Here is a 13,435-nt window from a genome sequence, read left to right on the forward strand (position 1 = left end):
GCAGGGGCATGTCACTGCTGAGCCCCCGCAGGGCGGGGCAGCCACCTGTCCTCACGCACGTTAGAAAAGGTAAAGGGCAAATGCTCTGAAGTACTCCCTACATGAAATCCCCACCTGCCCATTGGTGGTTGTGTTTTCAAATATGTTTTTTATTTATTTTTTTAGAGAGAGCAGAAGGGAGAGGGAGAGCAAAAAACATCGATGAGAGAGAACCATCGATCGGCTGCCTCCTGCACGCCCCCTACTGGGGATTGAGCCCAACACGTGGGCATGTGCCCTGACCGGGAATTGAACCATCACCATCGATCTCTCAGTGCATGGGACGATGCCCAACTAACTGAGCCACACCGGCCAGGGCACACCTACCCATCTGATCGGCTGGAAGAGAGGCTGCCTTTCAGGGAGGTGGCAAAAAAATTCTGGGAGCACAGGGGAAGCAAGGAGCCAGGGCGGGGACCTCTGCCCTCAGCGAGCACCTCCCAGGTCTCGTCACCTGAGCCAGGGTGCTCTGCATCTGCTCCCAATCTACCTTCAATTTAAAGGTAAATAATTACTCTGAACCCTCTCACCACCCTCAAAAGTGAAAACACCTCTCTGTAGGTTGACTCCCCAGTGACTTCCACCTCTACTTTACCAGAGGCCCAGCCCAGCTGCCACACGCTGTCTGGCCCCAGCCCGCTCCCTGAGATGCAGGGAAAATGCAAGAAGACCAAGTCCTTGGCCCAAAGAGCTAAAACCCAGGGGGCAGAGGGCAGGCGGTGCAGGATGATAAGCAAGCGCCAGGCGTGCTGTTTGCAAAATCTAGCAGCCACATTAGTTCCACCTCCCACATCATTCCACTGCCAGCAAGAAAAAAAAGGGAAACGAGGGCACTGGGGACCACGGGCAGAAGCAGAGCTGGCGGGAAGGGGCGGCCTGAGGCCGGTATGTTGCCCGGCAGCGGGGACCCGAGAGACTGGCTTTTTGCCGACAGACCTTGAGCTTTGCTTGTTCCACAAAACTCTTCTGAGCAGGGAAGCTGGGACTGGGGAGAATGGATTTGACAGATTAAATTAACCGAACACATCAGCCTGGGGTGAAAATGACTTCCCGTACTTATCATTGGCTTAATAATCAGGGTGAGGGGCAGAGACGTGGCCACAGGGCCAAACACACTTACAGTTTCCCTTTTAGGTTTCTTGCTGGCCAGTGAGGCAGGGTGCGACTTTGATTTTTTAAAGGGACACTGTCAAGATAAAAATCATATGTTTTACAACTACCACCCTCCATACTGCCCTGGAGCTGGCTGGCTGGGGTCTGTCTGGCCTGCTGACTTCTAGGAGTGCCATCAGCCATCACGGCGCAGACTTAACGTACACGTGAACTGTGGGGGCCCTGCCAAAGGCAGATGTGGCTGCAGGGGCCTGGCGGGCGGAGCCTGACAACTATGCAGCTTCTAGGAGCTGTGCTTGCAGAGCCCGCCCCCACCCTCAGTGCCCACCCCTTCTGGGTCGCCTGGGTCGCCTGGGTCGCAGGTCCTGGGCAGGGGGTGTGAGAGTGCGTGGGGCCGGATGGGGAAGGGACCTGGGCCCCAGGCACCCATGAGGCTTGGCCAGGCCTCTTAAACTTATCACCAACTTCTGAGTCCTAATGGTGGCTGGGTAGAAAAATCAGCCCCAAATCACCCCACTCTGATGATCTTAACAAACTCACTGGAGAAGATGCCTAGTTTGGGCTCTCTCCGGTACTATGTGGAAGGGGCTCGTACAGGAAACAGGGCAGATGGTCACAGCCCTCTAGAGAGGAAGGCACTAGGGTTGCCATCCAAGCCCAGACTACCCTGCACTGTGGGCAGCATCTCAGCTCTCAGGACAAAAGGGACAAACAGAAACTGGGAGAGGAACACACAAGTGACAATAAAAACCCACCACCTGAGTAGCTGCCCCTCGGTGGAAGAGTCAGAGACCTCCCTTCCCGGGAGCAAATCACACCTAAGGGCTGTTCTCTTCCCCGAAACTCGCTGCTGGAGAAAGTGTGCAGTGTCCGTAACCAAGTCCAACGTCTAACATGTGGTGGGGCTACTTCCGGAGTCATAAGCCCTGGTGCTAACAGGGCCCAGCAGGAGAAACAGACAGTATGGCTGCCCCAGGAGAAATGGGGGTGATGGGAACTCGCCCCAAGACCACACCCTCAGATTCTGAAAGCTAAGTCATAACTCTGAGTTTTAAGGGAAATGTCCAGATTTTTAAACATTAACCCAATTTTCCGAAACATTATGTGGGCCGAACACATCACACCTGCTGGCCCAGCATAGAAGCCCATCTTATGGGTGTGCCAGTCCAGAGAGTGTGGGTCCCAGAGAGATGGGGACCTCTAAGAATCACTGGGTCCTCACCCTGGCCAGTTATGCTCAGTGGTTAGAGTGTCAGCCTTCGGAATGAAGGGTCTCGGGTTCAATTCCTGTCAAGGGCACGTACCTGGTTTGCAGGTTTGATCCCCGGCCAGGGGCATTTGGGAGGTAACCAATGGATATGTCTCTCTCACATTGATGTTTTTTCTCTCTCTCCCTCCCTTCCACTCTGTCTAAAAATCAATGGAAAAATATCCTCAGGTAAGGATTAATGAAAACAAAAAAAGAATCACTGAGTCCAAACAATCTCAGTTGAGAGCCGAGAAAATGGACTCACAGCTGACAACACTCATGGCCAGCAGGGACCTGCGAGTCTGAGACCGGGCCTGCCTAACATCTGCTCCCTGGTCCTCCCCCATCTGTCTTCCAGTCTCTCCTTCCTACCCCACCCCCATCTCTGTCTGTGTCTCTCTCTCTCCACATCTCTTTCTGTCTGTCCATCTCTTAAGCATCTCCCTTTCACTCTTATCCCTACCATGTGTCTGTTTCTGTGTCTCTGCTCCTCCGTAACTGTCTCTTGCCCTGCCTGTGTCTCTCCACACCTCTCCGCATTTGTGTCTCTCCATTTCTCTCTGTCTCTGCCCATCTGTCTCTGTCTCTCCGGCTCTGTTTCTGCCTGTACATATCTGTCTCTCCATCCAAGTCTCTTCATGTCTCTGCTCATCTGTCCCCGAAGCCAGAGTGTAACACCCCTCGTCTGCCTGCAGGAAGGTCCACCTCATCGTTTCTCAGGAGCAAGGGCAGCAGATAGCTGCTGAGGTGCCCTCCTGGTGCCCAGGCTAAAGAGGCAGAGAACGCACAGAGGGCGTGTCCCAGGCACCTCTGAAGGAGAGCGCCCTTCCCAAGCAGAGTGCCCCTGGCTGTCTGGCTCGGTGGGGCGATGGTAACAGCTCTGTGAGGGGCACCTGCCATTGCCGGCCATCCTGGCTGCCTGGACCACCCGCTCCCCTCAGGACCACCTGTGGAGCCACGCTGGGTGGAGGACAGAGGCCCAGAGAGCCGCAGATGGAGGTGCTGGCCAGACAGTCTGGGTCCTGGCTGGGTCCTTAGCTGCTCCAAGGGCAGGGCCCAGGTGTCCCCCTCTAGCCACCTGACCAACCCAACCCCACCGGGAGCCAGACACTGTCTTAATATGAAGGCGGACCCTGGAAGTATCTGGATGCCTGGCGGGCCCTGCACAGTGGGCAGGGGCTTCCTCCAGACCCCTCCTCTCTCCACCCCTACACCCCTAACGCAGGAAGGAGGAGGCTCTTACAGAGTGCTCATCGTGGTCCATGCTCTGGGCCAGAACGGGGCTGAAGGAGACGGGGGACAGGGCTCCTGGCTTCTTCCTCACTGCCCGGATCTGCAAAAGGGCCCGAAAAGCTGTGGCAGAAGAGAGGGGCTGATGTTAGGCAAAGAGCAGCTCGTTCCAACACCACTGAAATCCTCCAAGCTCCAGGGACACTAACCACCCACCCACCCGCAGAGACCCTGGGACAATCCACGTCTCCAATTCAGGCAGAACAGAGTTATAGCAAAATGTCCCCACGAGGAAGACAGAGAGGTCAGGATGGCGCTGCCCCTGCTCGAATGGAGCTTGTAGGGGTGGCAGGCAGGACGCAGCCAGCCTCTCACCTGCCGCACCCCAGACTGCACACCAGATGGTGAACATGGCTGCCGGCTACACCTGCGAGCCCGCTGAGAGCACACGGTGAGCTCTGGCCACCTCTTCCTGGAAGCTACAATGACCAACAGGCAGGCAGACATGTATGTGCACATTTGTGACGGCGCAATGTCTACACTGGTGATCAAGGAGACTTGACTTGGGGCGGTGAACACACAGTGCAGCGAACAGATGATGTGTTGTGCAGCTGCGCACCTGAAACCCCTATAATTTCGTTAACCAGTGTCAGCCCAATAAATTCAATAAAAAGACACAAATGTTTCTGTCCAGTTCTAATGTCACTACAAACACCTGCCCTGGAGCACCCTTCGAGGCCGTTCCGAAAGTCAAGTTTTCCTGGAGGCAGATTTTGAGATGCGACCCTTTCACTCGCCCGCAGAGTGCTGTGGGTGCCACCCCTACGTTAAGCACCGGTTCCGGTTTGCAGCGAACCGGCGGGAGGCCGATGGCCTCTGCCATCATCAGCGTCCCCAGCGGCGCTGCCGCAGGCCCACTCACGCAGCCGGCAGATGGGGCAGTTGCTGGCCTGGTAGCGCAGCGTGTCGGCGCAGGAGTTGCACAGGCACAGGTGGCGGCAGGGCAGGATCAGCGTGTCCCGAAGGTCTGACAGGCACACCACACACTCATTGCTGTTGTCGCTATTCTCCTCGTCCGAAGGCTGCAGGGACAACAAAGGTCTGAGGGTCAGCGGCCTTCCGAGAGCCAGAGTTTGGGGGCCAGCTAAGGGGCAGGGAGGGGCCTTTCTGCTCCTGGCTGCCCCATCAGCCACCCCCTCTCCCCCTGGGGGATGTTGTGGCAAAGGGAAGTCCGAGACAGTGGAGGAAGGTCACCACAGAGTAGACGCCTCAGCAGACCTGCCCGAGTCACGCTCCATGGGCACCAGGCTCAGACCTAGCCAAGCCCACCCCACAGCAAAGAGGAGAATCTGTAACCCTGCCCAACGTACTCCCCAAATCAAGGAACTCAGGCCTATTGCTCAGAAACAAAGAAAAAAATGTGGAAAAGACGTAACACTGTGGAACACATCTTCCAAAAGGTACTCCGTTTATTTGGTTCCAAGAAACAAAAAAATTAGACAAGTCTAATTTGTTTGAAATATTTTCATCAAGTAATGGTAGCTTCTGGGGGAAAAAAGCTGGATCTAGGGGCAGTAACATTCTAGAACAGGGATCAGAAAGCTATGGCCTGCTCTGTTTCTGTAAATAAAATTTTACTGAAATACAGCCTCGCCCCGTGGCTTCCATACCGCCTGTGGCTGCTTTGGAGCTACACGAGCAGTGCTGAATAGATCCAACAGACACACACACAGCCAGTAAAGTCGACCATCGGCCCTCTACTGAGTCAGCCGACCTCTAGTGTGAACTGGGCAGAGCACTCGTCTAAGGCTCGGGCCTGGTCAAGCTGCCCTGTCCTGCTTCTGGCCAGTTCCACTTGGCCTGTGGGACTTCTGGAGACTTATTTTATTTTATTTTTTTATTATTTTATTTTATTTATTTATTTTATTTTATTTGTATTATTATTAATTTTTTAATCCTCACCCAAGGATATTTTTCTATTTATCTTCAGACAGAGTGGGAGGAGGAGAGAGAGACAGAAACGTTAATGTGAGAGAGACACATTGGTTGCCTCCTGCAGGGCCGGGGACCAAACTGCAATCAAGGTACATGCCCTTGACCAGAATCGAACCTGAGACTCTGGTCTGCAGGCCGATGCTCTACCGCTGAGCCAAACCAGCCAGGGCCCAGTGCCAGTGTACTTTTAAAAACAGTGACAGAGCCCTGGCCGGTTTTGCTCAGTGGTTAGAATGTCGGCCCACAGACCAGAGAGTCCGGGTTCAGTTCCTGCTAAGGGCACGTACCTCGGTTGCAGTTTGTCCCCGGCACTGGTTGGGGTCGTGTGGGTGGCAACCAGTCGATGTGTCTCTCTCACATCGATGTTTCTCTCTTCCTCCCTCTCTCTCTCCTGCTCTATCTGAAGATAATTGCAAAAGTGTCCTCAGGCGAAGATTAAAAACAACAACAGTGACAGAGGCACTGGTTGCTTCTCTGCTACTCTTCCCGGCTGCACCAGACACCAGTCTGTCAGCCACCACGCTCCTGTCACAGCTTCCTAATGGAGCACCCCTCTCTCCACGTAACCACAGGAACTCGAGGCTGGGGCAGAGCAGGCTGGCAGGGCGCAGCGAGGCTCAAGAGCTGGGTGTGACAACAGGAAGGCCAACGCAGCACCAGCTAAGCCCAACGGTGGTAACAAGCCAGTGAATTTGCTAGAAAAAGGACAAAATGACTCTGTTAACAGTTGGCTGTTAACTCTTTTTAAAACTTAAGGAAAAATGATGGAATCTGGGGTCCCAGGGCCTCCAGGAGAAGGAGTAGAAGGGGACTGGCTCATCTACCATCAACCTGCGTCGTCCTGGCCAGGGCTGAGGGACCCCAGGCAAGTCACTCCCATGAGCCTGCTTCCATGCAAGTGGAAGGAAAGCCGGGCAGTGGGGCCTGGACTCATGCTCACCACAAGCACATACCTTGGTCTCCTGGTTGTTCTTGTTCTCAATGCCATAGATCTCCTGTAGCAGGTAGCTGACCCGGTCTACCTGGAGAGCAGAGAGACATCTGAGCACTTGCCAGTCCCACTCAAGGGGTCCCCTGCACCCACTGGCCTAATACCACCTCCCAGATGCTGGGCTTGGGTCCTAGGAGCTGGAACAGTCGGGAATTCTGGCCAGCCCCAAACCCAGGGAGTGCGTCCAGTGCCAAGAGAGGGGCAAGGAGAACCTACTACCTGCTCAGCCCAACTAGTAGCATGGGCAGCAAGGCTGGGGCCCAAGTGGTCCTGTCCACCAGAGAGGGCCTGAAGCCAAGCTCCACTCAGGCCTGGCAACTATACCCTCTGCACCCCTTACTGCCCCAACCTGGAAAGAAGAACCTTGGTCCCACAAGCATGACCAGGTTCAGGCCTCACGCTGGCCATGTTCAAATGTGTCTGAGCTCCTGTTTCCTGCAGTTCCATGGGCCACAAACACCCGTCCTGAGAGCCATAGTCCTGCCAGTCAGCTGTCCCGAGACAAGTCCCCTGACCATCACTAGGGTCTCTGGCCCTTCTGCAACCTTCAGGGGCTACATCTGCCAGAGTTCTCCCTCTTTTAAAAAGCCAACCAAGCCCTGGCTGGTTTGGCTCAGCGGTTGGAGCGTCAGCCCGTGGACCAGAGTCCTGGGTTCAGTTCTTGCTGGGGGCGCATACCTTGGCTGCAATTTGTCCCCGGCCCCGGTTGGGATGGTGTGGGTGGCAGCCAGTCGGTGTGTCTCTCTCACATTGATGTTTCTCTCTCTCTCTCTTCCCCCCTCTCTCCCTCCCGCTCTATCTGAAGATAAATGCAAAAAAAACCCAACCAACACCACTCCTGGGTTGTGGCTTACATACTTGAGCAGCTATATACAAGGACAACCAAACCACAGATTTGCAAACAGGCCCCCACCATGGCCATTGTTAAAATCAGTCTCAATATCAAGATCCAACATGGCAGAGTTCAGGACACCTCATTCTCTAAATTTTCACAGTGTGGAGGACACCAGAAATAATTCATCCTGGAATTACTGACTGAAAAGCTGTACTTCTCTACAGCTCCCATTTGTTCCAAACATTCCATCTTTCCTCTCAAATATTAAGTACATTCGTTTTTGCCTGGTATTATCCATAATTTGTAAGGAGTAGAAGGAGGGAAGAATGCAGTCTTAGTTTCCTTCCTTCCTCTGTCCATTCATTCATATTCATTCATTCTTTCGTTCGTTCACTCATATTCATTCACTTGTTCGTTCGTTCATTCATTCGTTCACATTCATTCATTCACATTCATTCATTCATTCATATCCATTCATTCATTCAGCAAACAGTTACTGAAAGCCTACTATGTTCATGCTGGACAAGACTCAAGGCTGTAACAGTCAATGCCGTTGTATGCAGTGGGTATGCAGTACACACACACACCTCATGGCCCCGACCCTGGCTTCCCAGAGCCCAAAGCAATTACACACAAGTCAACAGGTCTGCCACCAGCTACCTCAACAGCCACCATGGTGGCAGGGAGAACAATCCACGGAGATTACTGGATTGGGGGTAGCATGTGTCTTTTAAATCACAAGGGCTCATGACATTTCTTTGACAGACTTACAATTTGCTTCTGCTTTAATGGTTTCACCGAGAAGCTACCGTCGACATGCTGCAGGGACAAAAACACAGAGGTTAACCCGGTACGCTGGCACTGCCCAGCCAGCTGAAGGCCCTTCCTCGATCATTCCACATCCAAGGCTGGTAAAAGGAGGGACCACGTGAAGACTAACGAGCCAGGACAGACTCTCAGATGTGGCCCTGTCCTGGCCGCGACACTACCCAAAGAACCTTCTCCAGACACCACCTCCTAGGCCCACCCGACCTCCACAACCAGACTCTCCCCACGGAGCTCTCAAGCACACTCAAGTTTACTATTAGCCAAGTTCTGATGATGGACAAGAACCTCCCAATTGGCAAGAAGCAGCACCTGGATGGCAAGAACTAGATACCAGTTCTGGCCCTCGAAGGGCTTGATCTAGTCACAGACACAGCACAAGAACATGCACACAGGAAAACCCAAGGGCCTAAAAACTGTGGCAACAAAATAGAGCGAACATGTTCAGTGGTATCTGGGGAGACGTACTACTCAGAGACGACAAGGTTAATTGAGGTATAAGATCTAAGATCTTGCAACACCAAGACTAGCACGTGGCACTTCCTGGTAAGGCTGATGGGTTTCTACGCCAATTTCTAGTATGTTGGACTCCAAAAATAATGCAGTTTCTAACTGGGCCCTAAACTGGAAGCACAGAATGAAATGTTTGCCAGCGATGGCTCAAGTGCTCGGCCGGAGGAGCAGGTGGGTAAACAGTCTCTTCCAACAGGCCGGGCTCAGGGCGCACAACTGACCATCCCAGAACTGGAGAGGCAGAGGGCCCATCACTGCCCGGGGCCCCTGGCATCACCACAGCCCCAGGAGGCCAGGGAGAGCACTGGACAAACAAGCCACAAAGGTCTCGGGCCTGGCTATATTGACTCCTGGGGCTGGGAATGACCCAGATCACAGGAATGGGCCAGGCTCGGCCCTGAGGGCTCTCGGGGCTGCAGACACACACCCGGCTGAAGAAGCTGGGGGTCAGCAGGATGCTCAGGAGTGGTGGGAATTCCAGAACAAGCAGTCAGCCTAGTTTCCTCGTGTGGTCCTCGATCCTCATCCACGTAGGCCACAGGCTGATGCTGAAAACACTATACGACTGCAAAGTGCCAACCCATGTCAGAGAGCACTGGGGGTGGGAGGGCGTCACGTGCAACGTTTTCAAACACAGGACACACCCCACTACCTCCATAAAGGTCTCGGTGAGCAGGGACCCTGTCCCAACACAGCAGGGCACTCGCTTGCTGTGTGGATGGACACACAGAACTGCCTGGCCCCAGGTCCAGTAGTGACAGGCGAGTGGGACTGTCTCTAGACCCAGCAATGTCCTGATGCGAAGACAGTGGTGAGGCAGACCGTCCTCACCACCAAAGCCACACCTGACATAAAATATGAACACCTGGGCAGCCTGGGGACTCAGGTCGATGTGGAAAGAAGGGGAAAACACCTAAGTTCAAATACATATAACACTAGCTAAAGGTACTATTAAATGAACCTTTCTCCATAAATGGCCTCTTTACATGCGGGACATCCCTAGCTGGGCCCCCTGGGTGTTCCACGTCCCCCACCACGCACAGAGGGTCTAGGACGAGGCTGTGCAGGTGGCACCCTCGTCCTCCCCCAGCATTCACTGAGCACCTACTGCGTGCTGAGGATACGACAACCAGGGGCCATTTCACCCTCATGGACACCAAGGAAGTGAGTACAAATGTCTGCCCGGCTGTCAGGAAGGCCCCAGTGGGGAGGGAGGTCCACCCGGCCCCAAGAGTCCAGGGGGGTGCAGCCTTCCGGAGGTGAGGCAGGACCAGCTGCAAACATTCAGGGAGCAGGCGGGGACTGACACTCAGGATCCTGAGTCTGACGGGAAAGGCCTTGGCCCTCGGAGCTAGTGGTCCTGGACGAGCCCTTCAAATCCCTGAGGAAAGCTGGTCTGACCAGACCCCTCCATGTGGGCATCCTGCCACCCTGTGTTGGCAGGTTATAGGAACTTCTAGAGGGCTGGCCTCCCTACAACATGCCCTCACCACACATCACATGCCCTTTGAAAAGCCTCCTGGTGGTGACACTGGACTTCAAGGCCCGGCTTCCGGAGATGCATCATCTCCCTGGAGCCTGGGATGACGGGAACTTCCCACCACCTGCCTGGGCCTCAGGCAGTAGGCCCACTTGGCCTGGCATGACACTGAGTTCAGACGTCTGGTCTGAAAACACCATCTCTCTACCCACAGCTCCCAGGTCAAGGGGCAGGATGACACTTACCTTTTCAAAGGCAGCCAGTAGCACGTGGGCATGGCCGGTCATCTCCACGACTGCCCAGGGCGGGAGGGGGGGGAGTGGGGGAGAGAGAGAGCGCGCACTCAGAGCACTGACCTGCCCCACCCGCCTCTTCCTCCTTCCTCTTAGGTCTTTCCGGGGCTCTCGGCTGCAGGTGCAGAGCCCTGGGCAGGCCTGCCTTCCTCTGCCTGGGGGCCCCTGCCTCCCTCTGGCTCACACCTCACCCCTCCTCCGAAGTGACCACTCTTCCCCGCAGAGGCTGACTCCCCTCACACCCCGCCGTCTCACTGAACAGCAGGGACGGTCCGGGAGGGGCAGACTCGGCAGTGGGCTGGGGGCCGCCGACCTGGCAGAGCTCCAGCACTCACACCCTGGGCTGGGGGCCTGCAGCCCGCAGTGCAAGGAAGACCCGCACGACGGGCTGGATCAGCGGGACCCGAGGGCTTGTCTAGCTCTCTGCCACTCTCAGCCAACGGTCTCCACCATGCCGCTGTGGGGCGGCCACCAGAGTCAGAGGCCAGTCTAGCCGACGTTACCGCAGCGACAGCGAGGCTCTGGCATAGGGCCTTGCCCTGGGGGTGGGGGACAGGCTGGCCAGGAATCCCTGAGCTGCAGTGAGGCCCCACAGCCCCAGGGGGGGAAGCACCAAGGGGGCCCCAGAGAGGAGATGGAGAGCTGGCTGCTTGAGCCCCACAGCCCTGAACCTGCCAAGAAGACTCCCACATCCTTCATCACTTCGGGGTGAACTCCTCCCTGCTGACAGGGCAGGAAGGCCTCGGGAAGAGGCTCTTCCCTCGGGGTCCACGCTCTGGAAGGGAAAACGGAAGAGGAATGGCTTCTCACCATCTCCTTCATCCACCACAGCCTGGATGACCACTGGAAACACTCCCCGGTCCAGGTCAAAGTTCAGCTGAGAATAAAAGGAGGTGAGAACAAAAGGAGGTGAGCCGGTCAGACTGCTCTGGAGGCAGAAGGTGCAGGGAGGACGGGGTGGGAGCGGCGCTCTCGAGGACAGGGCATCGAGGAAGGCAGAGGCCTGGCTGTGCCTTTTTTTTTTTTTTTTGGTGGTAAAACAGATAAAATGATTAAAATGTCAAATCTGTGTTGCATTCAGTGGCATTAGGTACATTAGTGAGGTCATGCAACCATCAGCACCTTCCATGTCCTAGACGCTTTCATCATCCCAAAGAGGAACTCCTGTCCCCATTAAGCAGTTACTCCCATCCCTCCCTCAGCCTGTGACCGCAACGCAATCAGACGCTATTTGTCTTTTGTGTCTGGCTTCTCTCACTCAGCATGTTTTCTAGGTCCACTCATGAGATAGGTTGTCAAGTCTTCCTTCCTTTTCAAGGCTGTTACATTCCACCACATGGCTAGACTGGTGACCTCTCAGTGGACACTTGGGTTGTTACCCCTTTTGGCTGCCAGGCCCAGTGCTGCGCGCTGTTGGACAAGCATCGGTTTGGGCACGTCCTCCATTCTCCCGGGCACACACAAGGCGTGGAAATGCTGGGTCACCTGCGTGTTCAACCTTATGAAGAAAGGTTCCCGGCGTGGCCCCGGCCCAAGATGGAAGGAAAGCAAAGGAGACCATGCGCAGGTCACTTTCCCTTCTCCTCCAGCTGCTCTCAGGCTGAAAGCCGCCTTCCTCTCCACACACGCCCACCTGGGTGTGGCCTCCAGATCTGCTCACCCGGGGGCTGTAGGTCAGGTCACACCAAGCCCACAGGGCAGAGGCAGCCAGCTGAGGACATCCAGACCTCCAGGGGAGGCCTGGAAGGTGCCGGTGGGTCCCAGGGGCCAGTGCTGGGACAAGGTCACTGAGAATTTCCATGCTGGTGTAGCTCCCTGACCCAAGCCCCAGTTTCCCAGCTAAACAAGGGATAAAAGCTGTGTCTAATGCACAGGCTCTGAGCATGGTGCCTGGGAGAGCACACAGTGAGCACCAGCCATTCGAAGCTGTGTTCAGGCAGCGGGAGCCAAGGAGGGCCTCACAGAAAGACACAGGGCTTGGGCCCCAGGAACAAAGGACTTTGTGGGGATGTGTGCAGGGCAGCTACATGCGGGGAGGTGGGGAACGTGTCCAGGCCCACCCAGGACCCAGCCAGGCCTCAGGATCCCCACAGCTTCAGGGTGGAAGGGTTGCACCAAGGAAACCTGGATTTATGGGAAGGATGGGAGGGAAGGAGGGATCCCCTGTCTGTCCTCTCACCTTGCTCTGATATGACCCTGGGGGGAGGTGGTCACCCAACACGAGTTATATGTCCGGGGGACAGGGGTCCTTCTGCAAGCTTGTTCCTGACCTTCCCACCCTGAGTCAGGTCTTGGGAGCAATACTGCCAATAACCATCCCAGTTACCCTGGTGATGATGACACTGGGTATGACACACAGGTGCTGCCCTTTGGGGTCTGTGATCAAGCCCAGGAAGAGGTTGTTCAGGGACAAGCCGGATGGAGGGCAGAGTGCAGCCCACATGCTCCTGGCCAGCTGTGGGAATACAATCCTTGGTGCTGATATGGGCCACTCAGTGCTGTGAGGAGCCACTGAGTGATGTGCATTGTCTTTCTCCCTTGCACACTAGGCTGAGTGCTGCCTCCGTGTACCTGACTGTCCTGTTTGGCTGGTGCCGAACTAACAGTGGCCTGGAGAGGTGTGTGCAGTGGCTATACCACCGCAGGCAGGGACTCAGGCCCTTCTCTCCTCCTGTCTGTCCCCCGGCAGATGAGGCTGATGATGGACAGCCCGAGCTAAGTAAGCACTCTCTACGAACCCCTAATGGACATCCTAGAGAGGAATGCTTCTACCTCCAGGTGGCAGATGAGAAACCCAGGCTTGCAGAGGTAGCATAACTTGCCCAATGCTTCATGGAGAGAGTGACAGAACCAGGCTCACTTCCAGTCACCT

At 55.3% G+C, this 13,435-nt stretch overlaps 1 protein-coding gene across 3 annotated transcripts in view; it reads right to left on the reverse strand.

The window, feature by feature from the left end:
* Positions 1 to 13,435, reverse strand: part of MGRN1 (mahogunin ring finger 1) — a 51,143-nt gene that overhangs the window by 9,718 nt on the left and 27,990 nt on the right. For 2 of the 3 annotated variants that reach the window (XM_036279246.1, XM_036279243.1), the window contains exons 6-12: positions 11,374 to 11,440; positions 10,516 to 10,565; positions 8,224 to 8,271; positions 6,580 to 6,648; positions 4,554 to 4,713; positions 3,645 to 3,754; positions 1,160 to 1,225 (exon numbers count right to left, since the gene is read on the reverse strand). In XM_036279246.1, the coding sequence (XP_036135139.1) occupies positions 1,160 to 1,225; positions 3,645 to 3,754; positions 4,554 to 4,713; positions 6,580 to 6,648; positions 8,224 to 8,271; positions 10,516 to 10,565; positions 11,374 to 11,440 (570 nt within the window). The remainder of the gene's footprint in view (positions 1 to 1,159; positions 1,226 to 3,644; positions 3,755 to 4,553; positions 4,714 to 6,579; positions 6,649 to 8,223; positions 8,272 to 10,515; positions 10,566 to 11,373; positions 11,441 to 13,435) is intronic. The other variant, XM_036279245.1, reaches the window with a different exon arrangement.

The sequence above is a fragment of the Molossus molossus genome, unplaced genomic scaffold, assembly GCF_014108415.1.
Source record: "Molossus molossus isolate mMolMol1 unplaced genomic scaffold, mMolMol1.p scaffold_m16_p_3, whole genome shotgun sequence".
In the NCBI taxonomy this organism is placed as follows: domain Eukaryota; kingdom Metazoa; phylum Chordata; class Mammalia; order Chiroptera; family Molossidae; genus Molossus; species Molossus molossus.